The sequence below is a fragment of the Channa argus genome, chromosome 13 (assembly GCF_033026475.1).
Source record: "Channa argus isolate prfri chromosome 13, Channa argus male v1.0, whole genome shotgun sequence".
In the NCBI taxonomy this organism is placed as follows: Eukaryota; Metazoa; Chordata; class Actinopteri; order Anabantiformes; family Channidae; genus Channa; species Channa argus.
In genome coordinates, this window is record NC_090209.1 from 19799430 (window position 1) to 19817175 (window position 17746).

Here is a 17746-nt window from a genome sequence, read left to right on the forward strand (position 1 = left end):
GGGCATCTGATGTAAAAACGCAGGCCAAATCAACGTACAGAACGCGTTCCGCTGTGGTGACCTCTGAAGGGACAAGCCGAAGGCCGCTGATCTTTCATTTGTTGACAAATGACAATTTAGTAAAAGAAGATGCCTCTTTCTTGTATTAAAAAAAGTTATATTAACTTAAACTGCGTTTTCATAAAACACCAAAGCTGGCAAATTATTAGGGTGGTATAGAATTTTAGTCTTTGTTTGTTTTTTAGATCAATAAATATTACAAAATACTAATTATTACAATAAAAACAACAACAATGATAATGGTAATAATGATGATAATGGACTATACTTAATGTCACCAGATGGTGGCAGTAGTTTTACCAGCCGCTTCAAAGCGCACAGAAGAAGAAAATGACTTCTGTTGTGGTTCGCGTTAGCTCGATGCTACGCGTCGCGGTTTGTTAGCAGCCACGTTGCAACACAAAGTGCAGGGCAGTGCAGTGCATCGCTCCCACGCAGAGTTGAATGTTAGCGTGTAGAGAGGTTTGCGTGGCTGAACGCTCCCTCACGTGGCGATTCACCTTCCACCTTCTGGGCATCGCACGAACAGCGCCTCATCAATGCGCAACTTCCTCCTTTTGTATCTCTCGCGGCTGTCTCGGTGATCAGCTGGGTTTACTTTTCCTTCCTAAGTGAAGCGTCCACATTCAGACACAGGTAGGAGTCCGCTTTACTGGTAATGTTACATTTTCAGTTGTTACACCAAACTTAAAATCGAACCTATGCGTAACGTTGTATTGTTTTCGTGTACTTACGGTTTAATACAGCAGTGAGGTCAACGTTTTATTTAATTACATTTATGAAGATTCCATAAATGGTAGTATAATAGTTGTTATATCATGATCGCACCCTTTGACAGTACGCTGGCTGCTCTGTAGTACAAATACCATAGAGTATTTTGAAAGTCTACATAGTACATATAGTGTCGCATGACAGATTGCAACCACGATACTTAAAACGCTATTGTGCGTGAACAGTGTAACAATGTATCACACTAAGAATGAACTACAGCAAGTTCAAAATGCATTAGGTAAGTTTGGATTTAAAAGTGAGAACATAACAACTATATGTAAAGACTCAAACACGCTAAATCTCCTAATCAGCCTCCTTTGCTCCCTGTCATCATCATGTGCAACCAAGCTCAAGGACCTTACAGTGATAATGTTGATAATAATAATGTTAATAATTAACATTACCTCATTCTTTGCTATTGCATAAACTATAATTCTACAGTATTTACTACAGTAAATGTATTAAGCAGCTACACATTTGCAGACTGAAACAAATATACTAAACTTGTATAGTGAATAGTGTGGCTTGATAACAAATATGTGTTATGCTGTTATGTAATGTTATGTAATTCTAATTGAATTATCAGACCAGCAGCAGACAAAATACACTACACTCTTTTCTTCTCTTTTCCCTTTTACTCTTCCCTGACACATGTGGTTTATTTATTCACGCAGGAAGAGAAAAGTCAGTAAAGCTCAACTTATTCCCTGCAAGAAAAGAGCGTGATCAGTTGCTGGACCAATCTGAAGATGGACTAACCTTTAAAACCCCACAAAGACTTTTATCTGTCCTCTTATCACCCACCTGTCCACTCCCTGGAGCCCCTTAGGCACCAGCCGTGATGCCAGGTGGCAGGCAGACTGCAAGGCACCGACTGTGGTGCCTTCTGTCACCATTTCGCAACCGCCAGGAGCGAGTGGTGCTGGCCCGCAGTGAAAGCCTTCCAGGGGAGCAGGTACTGAAGATCACAGTCACAGAGACCACAGTGATTGAGGCAGAGTCTGGAGTCTGGAACTGGCGCTCCATGACCTACCTGGGTCTCTGGTACTTTTTCAGCTTCTGTACTCTGTTCCTCAACAAATACATTCTGTCACTGTTGGAAGGGGAGCCCAGTATGCTGGGTAAGGATAATTAATAAACTTGTGCTTATACAGTTTATAATGATATCGGAAATAATGTACATTATTGTTTCTTATTTTGTTATCATTATCGTATATTCATAGGATATATCTTTTAATGTTTCTGCTGAAGCCTGGTTGAGATACATGTCTGTAAGAGGCTGTATGGCAGTTTTGGAGAAACTATTCTGGTGCGGTTAAAGCAGAGAGATTCCTGGCATATCACACTGTACTTCAAGTTCTGTAAACAAGTTCTACCAGGTTTTCTGACCAGTTTTTCTGAGCTGTGTCACTACAAGTTGATTCTTAAGTTTCACTAAAATAAATAAATATATAAATGAAAAAAAAAAAATTTGGCTGTATCTCTACTGGAGTAGATTATCAGAATAAGCTCTACCTTGTTCACTAATATGCTCAACAGGTGCTATTCAGATGCTATCGACCACAGTCATCGGCTGCCTAAAAATGTTCGTACCTTGTTGCTTATACCATCACAAGACCAGAACTGAGTACCCCCCCAACTTCATCATGATCATGTTGTTTGTTGGTCTCATGAGGTGGGTTCATTGTTCTTCCTACAAACTTTTTCTGGTGCAGCCCACATTAGTAAATCCACAGTTACAAACTAATTGAAAATGTCGAGGATGTCTAAAGGTCCAGTGTCCATCATATTTCATCTGTCAGGTTCACCACAGTGGTTCTGGGCTTGGTGAGCCTGAAGAATGTTGCAGTGTCATTTGCAGAGACCGTGAAGAGCTCAGCACCCATCTTTACTGTCATCATGTCCAGGCTGATACTTGGGGAGTACACAGGTCAGTGTGTAAAATCTCAAATTACCGTTCAGAAACACTGATGGTTTTAGTGAAGATATGTTAAAAAGTTTATATTGAATATAACTAATCTTACACTTTATGTTTGCTTGGTACCTAAAGAGCACACAGTGTAGGAACTGCTTCTGGGGCTTGCAGGTTAGCAACTAACCTGCAAGGTGAGGAATCAGTTACTGATGCCATTTTAAATTTAAATTGCCACCCAAAATATAATATTTGCTTCCCTGACTACTACCATTATTGCTATCACCCCATGTATAATAATATACCAAATAAGGCCTGTTTCATGAGCTAAATTTGAGAAGGGTGTAGTGCTGTTTAAACAAAAATGAAACCTGTTTGGATGCCTATCTCTTCAAGCAGGAGGAGGCTGTTAAAAAAACCAATTGTGAACATAAAACAGCTGGAGCCTATCTTACACAGCATATTTAACTGGTAAAGTTCATGGAATAAAAGGAGGAGAATGCTTTGATTTATTCCAACCTTCTCCACTAGATCATAGACGTTGTATTTAAACACACCAACATCAGTGGTTTTAACTGAGGCATGTAGAAAATCCCTGTGTTTGTTTTGTGTTTTGGCGAATGCAGTGTCTCATTTCATTGTTTGGATATGTAGGCGTGTGGGTGAACCTGTCCCTGTTCCCAGTCATGGCTGGCCTGGCCCTGTGCACAGCCACAGAGATCAGTTTTAATATGCTTGGCTTCTCCGCTGCGCTCTCCACCAACATCATGGACTGGTACTGCAACACTCTAACACAGCTATTCCACTGAAGTGTGATACTTTATTTAACACTGTGTCTCTGATCTGAGTTTGCAGAATGTGTTTTCCAAAAAACTGCTAAGTGGAGACACGTACAAGTTCAGGTAAAACACTGTGATTCCTCCTATTTATAAATATGAAATTGCATATTTCGGTGCTACGGAAACTCTCATTAAATCGATTTATTTTAGCCCTCCAGAGCTGCAGTTCTATACCAGTACGGCAGCGGTCATCATGCTTGTGCCAGCCTGGGTGTTCCTCTTGGTAGGTTAACTCCCAGTTATTAAATTATTGTTACAGCTAGCTCAGCGTATATAATATACAGCGGTGGACGAACTTGTTGGGCCCCTTCCACAAAAAATAATGAAAAAAAACCCCACATTTTTTCAAATGACTTTAAAGTGACAAAAGTAATAAAAGGAAAAACATGACTTTAAAAAATGACTTTGCTTTTCATCTAATATTTTAAATAATACAAAAAATCTAAATTGTTTTACAGACATCTCATTTTCCATAAGTCCATCAATTATTAGCAATTTAATTATTGTGATATTCAAAACTGTTTCCTGTAATGAGCATGACACATGTCTACACAATATGGAAGGACTAATGTACTAAATTAGATGTGGATGCTGGCTCCGTGTTTTTAGGACCTTCCAGTGATTGGAAAGAGTGGACGGAGCTTCATCTTCAGTCAAGACATTGTGCTGCTGCTGCTGTTTGATGGCGGTCTGTTCCATCTGCAGAGTGTCACCGCGTATGCTCTCATGGGACGGATTTCCCCAGTTACCTTCAGGTAGGAGGTGGACCAGTCTACAACAGACATCTTGTGCACTAGCTGCATGTTTAGGTTTGCTGATGAAGCTGATGTGTTAGCCATTTAATATTCCAGATCCCAGTTCCTCTTACGTCAAATGGGGAACTGTGTGGTTTTGAAAGAAGCAAGCTTATCAGAAATGAGTGCCTTACTTTATTTTTCTGCCGAAGCTGCCGTCGTGACGTACTGTAGCTGTATCCCCACCAAACTATCAAATTAGAGTTGGATTTTGGGTATTGGAGGCAATGAGGCATCAACAAGGGAATATAATGAGTGGATGGTATCTGTCCATCATGAGCTCAGTGGTGCTGTAATGGTCCACTACTCTGTGTGTTCTGTCGCCCTGAGATGTTGGGCACATCATGATTTGACACTGACCTGTTGAAAAAGCTGAGCCTGTCTATATGATCAGTGACCAGTCAACAAATATGTGTGTTGTGATACATAAATGATGATGTTCAGAAAAATAATGACTGCATGCTGCAGAAGAAAATGTGATTTGTCATGCCAGCCTCATCTTTTAGTTTGAGGGTAGGTGCCTGGTGTATTTCTTTTGATACACAGAACCAGTCTAAGCAGTTTTCTTTTAACTGTCATGTTGTGTAGCCCTGCTTTTGTATACAGGTTGAGCCAGTTATTACTTTTACTACACAATTTTGGGTGAACTCATTGGACTAATTCTAGAGTGGGTGGCTGTTGATGAGATCCTGAAACCACCATATTGAGTACAACTATCATTTTGTGTGTGCATGTCTGTGTCAAACTGTAACTAAGGAAACAAAGTCATAACTGCCGTAGATGTGAACATGGGACACGGTTTCAGATTCTTTTGAAAGTTTTCTTCAGTTACAGATGATTAATTAACATCTCTCAGAATGTCTGATGGGGAGTGCAGTTGTCTTAGTTGGGGCCCACAGTGTCAGACTTTAAAAATCCCTGTTTGAATGTTTCGTTAAACCTGTTGTTTCTTTGTTCGTGCCCTAGTTACTGATTTACAGCCACATAATAGGCTGTTTGGAGGAGCAGGTAAACCTAAACCACATAACGTGGCCACCCAGTTTGATGGTGATACCAGTAACAGCAATCCTCTCTCTCGGTCTCCCCCTCTCTCTCTTACAGTGTTGCCAGTACTGTCAAGCACGCCCTGTCGGTGTGGCTGAGCATCATCGTGTTCAGTAACCACATATCTATACTCAGCGCCACCGGAACTGTCCTCGTGTTTTTTGGTGTCTTCTTGTACAACAAGGCGAGGCAGGTCCAGAGGGAAACTTTACAGGCCATGGCTGCTGAGCAGAACCTCAAACCACTCCTGCAGGGTCAGGACTTTCAAGGTCCTCCATCTCACTAAAGACGTTCCACTATATCCTGCTTGAAGTAGGATTAAGGTATTAATAAACTTATTACTGGATATATGTTTTATGTTTTTCCCACAATGTACACAAAATGTAAGAGGACCCACCTGTGTGTTTTTTGACCCTATAAAATGACACTGTCATGTCTTAAGGCTAAACTTTGGTCACTGGCTCGGTGAAGGTCAATATCTGTTTTACATCACGATGCCTGTGGAACGGCATACAGTATTTTTATAGGGCCTAACTAGATCCTCCATCCTGTGGTGGTAAGTAAAACAGGAAGCTCAGGGTGTCCTTCAGCTTTCTGAAGGAAGCGACTTCTGTAAGCGTTTTGTCTTACACTTGCATTCCAGAGTGTGCTGGTTTATCTCATCTGTGGTTCAGCAGCTGTAGAGCATTGATGCTGCAGGGTTTTAATTTTGTGGTAGTGCATCACAAGCCGTATCATGTAAAGAATTCTCGTAATTGCATCTGAATACAAGATGTGAACAAGAAAAAAGTGCCTGACAGGCTTGACTGGCCACTTGACACATTTTTAAATAATGTGTAAAACATTTAAAAGCCACTTACTGCATTCTACGAATGCTCATCCTCTATCACGAACTGTTGTGTTTGCATGTACAGATTAATGTACCTTATTTTTTGTTCATTTGTTTGTATTTTTGGAACTTGATCACCACTTGTTTGTGGCATTTATTTACACATCCATAATTGAAAAGAAAAAAGCCTTATTAAAATTTGTTTGATTATTGGAGCTCAGTTCAGTTGTGACAGATGATGAAAGAAATTTTAAGCAAACCCATGGTTTGTAAAAATAGGATGATTAAATGTATTAAAGTATTGCACAACAGTCTGTTGTACATCGCTTTACAAGCCCACTCCGTGGTTCACTTTGACCTCCTGTAGGTTCTGTAATTGTTTGAACTTTCTTCTCGTGCAGCAAAGGATTGTTGGTGGCGTGATCCAAACACATACAGCAACAGTTGTATGTCACGGTTGAACTCACCTCTGTCATTCTGCTTATGGTTTTCTGTAAAGCAAACAACCCGATCAGCTGTTTAAGAACAAGTTTCAGATAAGAGTAGCAAATTAAAATCACATTCATTAAGTGATGTTGATGCATTCTGATCATTTGTGGTGAAAGTGAACAAAGCTGTAACCCCCTGACATTCTTCAGCTGCATGTTGCTAATAGAGGGCAGGTTTTTATCAATCTTAATCCAAGCACACTGCTTCTTTGCTCCTGCCAAGCTCATGTATGCGTCCAGGGTTGCCAACATTTTTGAGAGGTCTGTGAAACAAAGTCCATCAGGAGTCAAGTAAAATAAATCTATGCTAATCATTGTCAGAGAGACAGTTGTTTTTGTTAATGCTTTACTTTTTTGTTTCTCAAGAAGCAAATTTTGTTTTGTTCTAATTTTTTTTTTCCATGTTTTGCTTGCACCTAAACTGCTTTAAATTGGACTGACCTGACTTGAACGTATGTTTTTAACATTTGTTATTTGGCTGTTGCATCATGTGTGAGCTGTGTTTTATTAATGATACATTAGTCTTTTTACATCAGTCTTTCACATTAAGTGTTTTGAAGTGCTGCTTCGAGAGGAAAGTGTTTCCGTGGATTTCTATCATCACTTGTACACAAGTTTAAAATTTTGACGTGTTAACAGTTATGAACTGCATGTTTTGCAATGTGCAAATCAGATATGTAAAATAGTGAGTTATGCCACTCAGTAAGGATGTAAATGGTGTTTATTGGACATGTGCATAAAAAAAATCTGCATTTCGTATTTTAGTTGTGTAATTTTGTGTCTGTCTGCACTAACATCTTTAAGGAATTGTGCTGAACAGTCCTCTGTGTAGAGTGGGTTTCTCTAAGCCTTTTGCTAAAAAAGGGGGCCTCTTGCAGCAGTAAACAATGCTGATGAGAGTTTTAACCAAGCCCGCCAACACCCTGAGTGGATAGTCGCTACGACATGAGGAGAGCTACGGGCCACAGAATTTGTTGCTACAAGTAACATTTGTCATAAGTCATTTCATTGACTGTTTATGCAAAATGTTGATTGTTGCAGCTATAACTAAAGGCCCAAATAGTAGGTTATTCCCAGAGCATTCACCCACATCTCACTGCCTTCATAACAGTTAATTTTGCTCATTTTTTTTTACAGCTGTTTCAGTTGAACGTTTACAACCCTAATTTCAAAAAAAGTTGGGACACTGTGTAAAACAGAAATAAAAACAGAATGCAATGATTTGCAAACCTCATCAACCCATATTTTATTCACAATAGAACATAAACATATCAGATGTTTCAAATTAGACATTTTGCCAGTTTATTGAAAATATTAGCTCACTTTGAATTTGATGGCAGCAACACATCTCTGAAAAGTTGGAACAGGGTGATATTTACCATTGTGTAGCATCCTCTCTTCTTTTAACAACTGCCTGTAAATGTCTTTGAAGTGAGGAGACCAGTTGCTGGAGTTTAGAAGAGGAATGTTGTCCCCTTCTTGTCTGATGCAGGATTCTAGCTGCTCAACAGTCCTGGGCCTTTGTTGCCGAATTTTTAGTTTTATGATGCACCAAATGTTTTCTATTTAGTGACAGGTCTGGACTGCAGTCAGGCCACTTCAGCACCTAGACTTATCTCCTGCTGTGGTGGATGCAGTGTTTGGTTTAGCATTGTCTTGGCGAAATATGCAAGGCCTTCCCTGAAAGAGAAGTTGTGTGAGTGGGAGCATTTTGTTTTATTAATTTATTTGTCCTTCCGCGTCGCCACAGCGAATCATATGTTTTCCTAAAACCTCTATGTACTTTTCAGCATTGATGGTGCCTTTCCAGATGTGTCAGCTGCCTAAGCGATAGGCACTAATACACCCCCGTACCATCAGAGATGCAGGCTTTTGATCTTTCTGTGATAACAAGCTGGATGGTCCCTCTCATCTTTAGTCTGCAGGACAGGGTGTCCATGGTTTCCAAAAAGATTTCAAATTTTGATTCATCGGACCACAGAACAGTTTTCCATTTTGCCTCAGACCATTTTAAATGAGCTTTGGCCCAGAGAACACGGTGCCGTTTCTGGATCGTGGCTTCTTCTTTGCATGATACAGCTTTAACTTACATTTGTGAATTGAACTGTGTTCACAGACAGTGATTCCTGGAAGTGTTCCTGAGCACATCCAGTGATGTCCAGTAGAGAATCATGGCTGTTTTTAATGCAGTGGCACCTGAGTTCCCAGAGATCACACGCATCCAGTTTTGACCTTTGGCCTTATCCTTTGCTCACACAGATTCCTGCTGATTCTCTGAATCTTTTGATGACATGATACACTGTAGATGGTGGGATCTTTAAAGTCTTCACAATTTTACATTGAGGAACATTTTTCTGAAATTGTTCCACAATTTTTCGCAGATTTCTGAGCCCTTGCCCATTACATGTTACTGACCTGTTGCCAATTAAGATAATTAGTTGTCAATTAATTGCAGCTATTACTTTTCCAGCCTTTTTTGTCCCTCTTCCAACTTTTTTGAGATGTGTTGTTACCATCAAATTCAAAATGAAAATATTTTCCACGGAATGGTAAAATGTCTCAGTTTCAACATCTGATATGTTGTTTATGTATATTGTAAATAAAATACTGAAAATACCAACCTTACGGTAAAGACTAGGAAGGTCATTAGCAGTAATAACAAAAATACTGAGTGTACAGTGAGGTGAGCCTGAAGACGTCAAGGTTTATAATTGGCCACATAAAGTAAAGTTCTGGAAGACTGGAACTATCCACCCTACAGTCAAATGTTGAGCAGTATATTAATATGTCCAATCTGCAGTACGGCCTTTTAATTTGCAAGTCAAGGAGTGTTTTCATTTACAGTTAGGACTGACATCATCTCGCTGGTGGACAAAAAATCTTCATCAGACTCTCGTAGCTGAGGAAGGTGACAGCGTTGACAGGAAAGGCCCTCAGGCTGTTCAGCAGGAGGCCTTTGAAAAATACCCTCACTCCCTCCTCTCTGATGCTCACTCTCATGCAGTGGAGAACCCCGTTGTACTCTCGCCCACCAGCCCCTGACATCTGGAGTCTGGCTTTCACCACGTCCATAGGTGTGGCGAAGGCCCACGTCACGACGCCTGCCACTCCACCTGCCATCAATATTGCAAATGTACCTGGGAACAGAAACACTTAGTAATTAATGTACAACAAGAAAACGATCCAATTTTAGTTCTGGACAACAATTATCAAATCCTTCCAAAGTTCTGTCTTAACATTTCACTATTATAATGTACTCTTAACTTATTGTAAATCAAAATGCTGCTAGTTATGCATAATTTTCATGTAGTAATTCCTAATTTTATTTTAGTTACAATTTTGACTTAGAAGCTTTAAAATATTGAATAATGTGTATATTTATTATTCTTACCACTTCATAATTTAAGTTATTTCTGACATGAGTTTCCATAACTTTTGGTTACATATTCTTAACTAACCTGGCTGTTTGCCGCTCTCTGTCAGAGCCTTTCGAGTAACTTCATAGGGCAAAAAGTAGAGTCCGTAACAAGGTACATCCCTTAGGGCAAGGGCCAGTCCTCCTCTGAACAGTCCCCTGGGCCCCCCCTCCCTCAGGATGACAGCAACACAGTGAATGGGGCCACGGTATCTGTCAGCAGTTGTCTGCCCCTGTAGACGCACCTTCACTAGGTCAATGGGTGCATTAAAAAACGTCTAAAAAAAAAAGATCATGTTTAAGGGTCACTTTTGTTTTATCACATAAAGCTTTCAAATCATGTCTCTTTAAAAGGCTAATATTTGAGATTTTCTTGCTGCACACAGCTCTCATAAAAAGACTAAAACCAATGATACACTAATGCATTTGTCTCTTTACATTTTCATGGCAATGGTCACAAAAAACACCTTGTTTTATGAAATCAGAATTTGTACCTTCTGTTTTGCATTGTACAGAACAATCACTGTAAAAATAATAAGTAAATCTTATTCATGAAGAATAATATCATGCTTCGTATAAAAATGCTCCCTTGTCAAGAGCTTGTTGTGTTCCTTATTTAGAGTTGCAGTCAAAGAATGATGATTTGTGGATGCCCCCTCCTGGTCATACAAATACAACAAATACCGACTGTAGAAAGTCATGATCCACTGTGGATGATTCCTAATACATTTGGAAGCCCAATTTGCCCATCGCTGACACTTGCGTCAGTAACAAGGTAAGTTATTAAATATTTTCTTAGTCTATAGTTGGACTTCATTTGGATTACAAGACTGATACACATCTGAATTCATGAACCCTTGGCCGATCCTCTGCTGGTGCCTGGCTCGGGTCAAACTTCATTTACTTAACCAATGACTGACTAGTGCTTTAGTTTTGTGTCGGTAATAAACATTGGAAACTCTAGTAGCCATTAGCACTTGATTAGGTGGTGAACACATGCTGTTTGAAACAAGAAATGATGTTGCTGTTACCTCTGCGACCTTTTGAAAATTGACAGTGGACAGTTTTACAGCATTTGTGGAGCCTTGACAGTAAATAATGTGTTCTTACCTGCACCAGGCCTGAAAAGCAGCCGGCAGTGAAGACATGTGCAGCAGAGGCTGGATTGCCTTTAATGCGGTCACTGTGCTGAGACTGAGTGAGATAATCTAAAGCATTACTGTAGGAGCCAAAGACAACAGAGTTGATGATGCCAGTGGTCAGGACTGGAAATGCCATGCCCTTGAAGAATCCTCGAAGCTGATGTAATAAAGTCATTACACATTAACAGATAAATGAACATGCAGCAACACTTTTCATCAGGTGTTTTCTGGTGTAGGCAGATATCTGGTAAGAGCACATGACACCTACCCCTTCATGAGAGTATGTTTTGGCCACACAGTGAAAGAACCCTTTATACATAGACTGGGCCTGCAGCCGTACCTACACATAAAACATGAGGTGTCAGAAAAAGCTGGATTCCTGCATTTGTTAAAGTTTTATTATCGTTTTTGTGTGTCATGCAACCTTCACAGTGTCTAATGGATGTCCAACTGCCAGCCCAACAGCTCCTACAACACAATAACCAACAAAGAAATGTTATTTTATAATAATAAATAATATAATAAATCTAAATAATTAAAGAAATACTAATTGCCTATAATATATAAACAGTATACCACTATTGCTGTATTTATTTAACTTCTCTGTGTTGTTTCTTACCTGAAATGCTCCCGGCTGCGAATTCCAATGAAGGCATGACTTCGACAGTTAAGAGCCTGCAAACACCAGCGTGTTGTTGAAAACTGATGATACTGTCTTACAGCTGCTATAAAGTTAATATGTGACCAGCAGTCACGTTTTCTTTCAAAAAGAACCAGTTGTGCCCAAATCCTGCTAAAATGTAACGGTGAAAAACAATTGTAAAGCCTTTTGCGGGGAGGATTTATTCCAATGAAATTTCATTTTTGTGGCACTTTTAAGCACTTTTTAATTTGGATGTTTTACTTAATCAGCTGTAAACGTAACTTCTTTTCGCACAGAATCACCCACCCAATATGTTATCATACTGTATTATTGGCATTATATAATGCACAAATGCTGGCTTACTTTTTTGTAAGGCACCTGATCATGTTAAAAGTTTCGCTGTTTTCTCCGCTGAACCCTTTGATTATCTATGAAGTATGACGCATTATAAATTTCCGGTCTACCTTAAAGGTATCATGACTGTGTATGTGTGTCATGTATTTTCGGTCATTTTCAAGTTATCCTTGAACTGGAAAAAAAATCTAACAATTATGCATGAGTAGTCAGTGTTAAGAATGCTTATAAATGCTAACTTTGACCTTTTGATTTAGAATCAAATTATTAATGATTAATTTAAAATTTTAAATACGTTTTTAAAAAACATTCCCCCTGAACCTGGCGCAGTACAAGTAACATGATGCCACAGTAACATTCCTGCGATTCACCTGCTCACTATTAAAAAGTCTTAAAAACGTGACAGAGCAGCGTGTTGTCCTGAATATGATTTTTTTATGTAACCCGCTGTGTCGTGATCCGGCACTTCACTTCCTGTTCCGGACTTTTATTTTGTTACCCCCACTTCCTGCTCACAGTTCACTCCTCCAGCTTCACTGCTCATCACCGGCCATTATTGTTTACACCTGATCGCCTGCCTATTTAGACTCAGCTCCCTTCAGGTCTTCCTCGTTTCTCCCCGTTCTCTGCCCAGTTCCTGATTGTGTATCATGGAGTCGGTTAACGGTTTATTTGGTCTGATATTCATTTTGTGATTTAGTCGTTTTCTGTGTGCTCATGTCAATTGCTGGCATGTTCCCGATGGTAAAATGTTTACATTTATGTTTAAATACTTCAGTTCTTATATTATCCCGGTATTTTTGTTTCAGCTCTCGTAAGCTCACTCATTCACTCCTTGGTTTATTAGCCTCATCCTCGTTTCTTCTCCTATTCAGACTCGTAGTTTCCATAGCCCTGGTTCATGTTTATTTACTAGTTTCCCCCCTAGAACTATTTCCTAGTCCCCTCTAGTTTGTGTGTCTGCGCCCGGGATTGTGTCGTTACTACCTGTACCTTCGTATCTTGTGCCAGTATTTTGTCCTCCTTGTGGAAGTGAATTTTCTTAGTCTTCCATTGTCTTATCTTTCTCTGTATTTGTTAATAAAGTTTATTTTCTTGTCACACCTCTCGCGTCTTGTTGCACTTGAGTCTTTTAATACAGTTTCTGACACGCTGATGCCATTTTTTAAGATTTAAAGACCTTTCGTAATAAGAAAAAAATGAACTAATTTTATTTAATTAATGACGCAGCAACACTTTTCATCATATGTTTTCCGTTGCAGGCTGGGACTACTCCTGCAAAGATATCTGGTAAAATCATTTAAGAGCACATGACCCCTACCCCGTCATGAGTGTGTGTGTTTTGCCACTGCACACAGCGCAACCATGCCCACATTACTTCATCGTATACTGTGACGTATGTGGTCCAAATATTCCTCCCAAAAATAAAAAGAAAAATTGTAAAGGAAATTCTACAATTCTCCTCACAACTATTAAACGTCATTATTAGTGGACGCAATCAGCTTGTAAACATCAGTGACGTCAAAGTAATACGCGACAAAGTGCTAAAGTAGCTACGGTAACAGGGAGAAGCTCGCTTTTCGGGTCGTGAAATGAATTATACTTTCAGTTAATTTTAAAATCTGCCTCTGTATCTTTTTCAGTTCCTTAATAAAAAAAATCACTTGGATGACATTGTCAAGCTGACAGCTATAACGGTTCCGAACATGTAAAAAGCCTCAACGACTATGAACGCTAAAAACTGCAGCTTTGCTAACGTTAGGTCTTGACTTTTTTATGTATCAGTTTTTGGGGAAGAAAATATGACAACTCTTACAAGACAAGACCTTAATTTTGGACAAGGTAAGCCACCCGACTAGCTCCAAAATAGTACGATTCGTTTAGATACGATCACCCTGCTGATTTGTAGTAACTTAATGCCCTGTAATGCCACTGTTGACTTATATTAAACTAATGCTGCTCCCCGTTGTTGCTCGACCTTATTGTGATTAAATAAATACTAACTGCCTCACATATGCACTGATTATGGTGTTATTGTTTTCGGTACAAGAACATAGAGTGCAATAAATACCTTTTCATCCAGCTCATTTCTCTTTTCCAGTGGTTGCTGACATCCTGTGTGAGTTCCTAGAGGTCGCTATTCATCTCATTCTGTATGTCCGTGAAGTTTATCCCTCAGGGATATTTCAGAAGAGAAAGAAATACAATGTACCAGTGCAGGTACAGCCTGAAGTCATTATTATATGTTCAGTTTGTATGAAGGTTAATCTATTTCCAGTACATCTCCAATACTGGTTTGCCTTTTTTCCCCCAGATGTCATGCCACCCAGAGCTGAATCAGTATATTCAAGATACACTACACTGTGTAAAGCCTCTTATTGAGAAGGTAAGACCTGTCCTGAAGCTCATGGGTTATTATTTGGAAAGCTGTTTCGATGTTCACCCTGCTTGTATGAATTACTAAAGTCTTTCAATTCCCTGCTAGAATGATGCAGAGAAGGTGGTAGTGGTCATCATGGATAAAGAGCATCATCCAGTGGAGAGATTTGTGTTTGAGATTTCCCAGCCTCCACTGCTGTCCATCAGGTGTCCCCTCTTTTCACCTTATAGTATAAGTATATTTCTAATGTTACCATAAAATTAACGTGATGGTATTGTGTTATATTTTCAGGGTGGTCATTGTCACTAACTGTGGTTTTGACTTTACAGCTCAGACACATTACTTTCACATGTGGAGCAGCTGCTGAGAGCATTTATACTGAAGATCAGTGTGTGTGATGCGGTTTTAAATAATAACCCACCAGGTAATATTATGAATGATTACTTTAGAGGTACACTACAAGCACATAGTCACCTATTTTTTACTTGTAACAAAAATAATTTAAAAATCTTTTTTAATAGCACCAAAGCTCTTTACAATGTTGGTTCTCATTCACCCATTCACAAACACACACACACCGATGGCAGTGGCTGCCTTCCAAGGTGCTCACCTGACCCATAGCGGTCTTGGGGTTCAGTGTCTTGCCCAAGGACTCTTCGACACGTAGCCAGGAGGTACCGGGAATCGAACCACTTACCCCGTGGTTCATAGATTAATGTAATAATGCTTAATTAAATGTATAAATAAGCGAGTCGTTCTTATTACAACCCACAAGGTAATTTAGTTTTCATCAACTGGTAACAATATTAGGAAATGTTATAAGGGAAACAATTGTGGCTCTACTGATTTGAACATTAATCCCTTCCTACACAGTAGATAAGTAACCTTTTTTACTGTTACAAACTAAAGGCTGTGTCATGTCCCTACAAGCCCTAAATACATTTTAAAGAAAATTATATTCTTTGGGGAATAAATACAAATAATAGAGCTATTTCTGTCACAGGGTGCTCATTTGCAGTACTAGTACATACCAGGGATGCTGCTACACGCAACATGGAGAAAGTTCAAGTCATAAAGGTAAGGTTTCTACATCAGTGCAACCTTACAGATGAACACATGATGAACATATGATGCACCTACACAGCAGTTGGCTTATTTCTTAATAGCAGTGTAATAAGTTACAATATCTGTTCACAGATGAATTATACAAATCTGTTTTGTCATATTTTTGCATTTTGTTTTAGGACTTTCCTTGGATTGTTGCTGATGAGCAGGAGGTTCACATGCAGGAGCCTAGACTTATCCCCCTGAAGACCATGACATCTGACCTAGTGAAAGTGAGCAGGCACATGCCTCTTATTAGACAATTCATTTGTCCCTCAACAAAAACACAGACTTAAAATGAAGAGGACTTTTAATTATGTCATAATTCTGTAAATATGTTTTGTTGAATGTCATAAAGGTTCAGATTCCCCTGTTATTACTAATATTCAGTCTTTCTTTGGCTTTTCAGATGCAGCTCTATGTTGAAGAGAGAGCCCAGAAAACTTAGAGCAACAGGAACTAACCTGTGACAAACTAAGTCATTAGTAAAGATCATAATACAATCTGTCACAGTCTGGGGAAAAAGATTTCTGAATGTTTGTTGACCAGACATTATCAAAAGTGGGATTTTCCTTATGGTATGATTTTATTAGGTTTGTGCTTTATGCTGAAGGTTGTGTTGAGCTGTTACATTTTGCTGACTTAAGCTGAATTCTTGAGAAGTGCATATTACAAGCAATGTAATATCAGCCACCAGCAGCCCACTCTATAGGTCAGAGGTTAAATGATCTTACTTTGTTCTTTGCATGGTCCACAGTAGCATTGGGCTTGTTCTGTCATAACTGCAGTATAAAACGTCCCTGTTAAATAAATAGATCGTAATTTTGTTATGTGCATTTGCAACCATTGGTGATGTTCCACTGTTATGTGACAAATTCAAACTCATGATCTGCATTAACTACATTAATGTAATTCTACTGCTAATGTCAATGTGATTTTACATGTAAAAAAAAATTGTACCAAATTGTAAAAACTTTTTTTAAAGCACCAGCATGTACAATGAACTTGGCAATAAGACTATTTTACTGATCTAGGTGGAATAATAACAATAATAATGATGATGTTTTGTTATATGGGTAACATGTTTTAACACATACAGATGACATGTTTTCTGGCATGATGGCATGTTGTCTTTAGATTAGTTTGGAAACTACATTTAAAAAAACAACATTTGGCCATAATCCTGTTAATTGGATTAAATATCTGGACTTCCAAATGCCGTATTCTACTAAAAGACAAGCTCTCTCTAATTCAGTATATAACATCTGATTTCTTTACAGTACACCTAAGATGCCCATAGTTCCTGTATCAGTGTCTACAGTACTGTGGTATATAATACACTTATTTTAGATAATTTCTAGATGTTAAAGGTTTGCTACTGTTGATCTCAGAGGACAAGACTGATACAAGACAAACTCAGGACTCTTTCAGGTGAAGTTGAAGGTTGTACACTAGAATTGTCTTAAACTAGACCCATGGTATTGGACTTCAGAGGAAAAGTGCCTCTGTCACCCAAAAGAAAACCATTGCCATTTGGTCTTCCTGCAACAGGAAACGCTGGTTTATTAAAAATGACACTGCTGCCTAATTAGGTTAGAGTTTGGGCACTTTAAGGGTTGGAGTAAGGGGCTATGAAATGTTTTATGTCAGTCAGTGTTGTCGCAACAATAGAAACCAAGTGTTTGTAAACTGTGTATCTAACAATACATGATGTAGTACCTTGTACACTCCGAATCTTCCCAGATCTGGTGCTATATAAATGAACTTGACTCGGTATTTTTGCTAAAGGTAAAATATTTTTCAAAAAGATCAATGGAATGAGGAAATCCTTGTTGGAACAAGTTTTGTACTGTAGCGTGTAGATAATTTTACAGTGTAAAGTACTTCCCATGGTGCAATAACCTCCATTATCTTGTTATGATTCAGACTGTTGGAGGCCTCTGCCCCACTGACGCTCAGATGACCTTTGGT

The 17746-nt window shown here is 39.0% G+C and overlaps 3 protein-coding genes across 7 annotated transcripts; 2 read left to right on the forward strand and 1 right to left on the reverse strand.

The window, feature by feature from the left end:
- The first annotated feature begins 379 nt into the window (after positions 1-379).
- Positions 380-7494, forward strand: LOC137139059 (solute carrier family 35 member E2A-like). 3 transcript variants are annotated; one of them, XM_067525759.1, is made up of 9 exons: positions 380-715; positions 1506-1952; positions 2371-2506; positions 2634-2761; positions 3398-3518; positions 3592-3645; positions 3733-3805; positions 4192-4337; positions 5478-7494. In XM_067525759.1, exons 2-9 carry the CDS (start codon positions 1673-1675, stop codon positions 5704-5706), a joined length of 1167 nt encoding a protein of 388 aa, XP_067381860.1. In that variant the 5' UTR covers positions 380-715; positions 1506-1672; the 3' UTR covers positions 5707-7494. The 3 variants fall into 3 exon arrangements, with proteins under 3 accessions (XP_067381860.1, XP_067381859.1, XP_067381861.1); XM_067525758.1 differs by having other exon boundaries at positions 380-696; XM_067525760.1 differs by lacking the exon at positions 380-715 and adding an exon at positions 818-1069.
- A 2038-nt stretch (positions 7495-9532) lies between these two features.
- On the reverse strand, positions 9533-14421 carry LOC137139062 (solute carrier family 25 member 45). Of its 3 annotated transcripts, none has more exons than XM_067525765.1 (7): positions 14363-14421; positions 11914-11969; positions 11719-11762; positions 11563-11634; positions 11263-11451; positions 10196-10430; positions 9533-9874 (listed from the first exon to the last, which is right to left on the reverse strand). In XM_067525765.1, exons 1-7 carry the CDS (start codon positions 14377-14379, stop codon positions 9594-9596), a joined length of 894 nt encoding a protein of 297 aa, XP_067381866.1. In that variant the 5' UTR covers positions 14380-14421; the 3' UTR covers positions 9533-9593. The 3 variants fall into 3 exon arrangements, with proteins under 3 accessions (XP_067381866.1, XP_067381867.1, XP_067381865.1); XM_067525766.1 differs by lacking the exon at positions 14363-14421 and adding an exon at positions 13285-13665; XM_067525764.1 differs by lacking the exon at positions 14363-14421 and adding an exon at positions 12301-12973.
- Positions 13829-16762, forward strand: mad2l2 (mitotic arrest deficient 2 like 2). Its single transcript, XM_067525767.1, has 8 exons — positions 13829-14133; positions 14393-14511; positions 14606-14677; positions 14777-14877; positions 15001-15095; positions 15675-15748; positions 15916-16008; positions 16185-16762. The coding sequence occupies exons 1-8, from the start codon at positions 14094-14096 to the stop codon at positions 16221-16223; spliced, it is 633 nt and encodes a 210-aa protein (XP_067381868.1). The 5' UTR covers positions 13829-14093; the 3' UTR covers positions 16224-16762.
- The last annotated feature ends 984 nt before the right edge of the window (positions 16763-17746 follow it).

Bases quoted from the DNA above. Each gene is read 5' to 3' on its own strand.
- LOC137139059 (XM_067525759.1), top strand. From the start codon at position 1,673: ATGCCAGGTGGCAGGCAGACTGCAAGGCACCGACTGTGGTGCCTTCTG. The intron at 3,519-3,591 runs GTACTGCAACAC...CTCTGATCTGAG, and splicing joins TCCACCAACATCATGGACTG to TTTGCAGAATGTGTTTTCCA. The intron at 3,806-4,191 runs GTAGGTTAACTC...CCGTGTTTTTAG, and splicing joins CAGCCTGGGTGTTCCTCTTG to GACCTTCCAGTGATTGGAAA.
- mad2l2 (XM_067525767.1), top strand. From the start codon at position 14,094: ATGACAACTCTTACAAGACAAGACCTTAATTTTGGACAAG. The intron at 14,512-14,605 runs GTACAGCCTGAA...TTTTTCCCCCAG, and splicing joins AATACAATGTACCAGTGCAG to ATGTCATGCCACCCAGAGCT. The intron at 15,749-15,915 runs GTAAGGTTTCTA...ATTTTGTTTTAG, and splicing joins AGAAAGTTCAAGTCATAAAG to GACTTTCCTTGGATTGTTGC.
- LOC137139062 (XM_067525764.1), bottom strand. From the start codon at position 12,323: ATGATCAGGTGCCTTACAAAAAA. The intron at 11,452-11,562 runs GTAGGTGTCATG...TTATTACATCAG, and splicing joins AAACATACTCTCATGAAGGG to CTTCGAGGATTCTTCAAGGG. The intron at 10,431-11,262 runs GTAAGAACACAT...TTTTTTTTTTAG, and splicing joins GCTTTTCAGGCCTGGTGCAG to ACGTTTTTTAATGCACCCAT.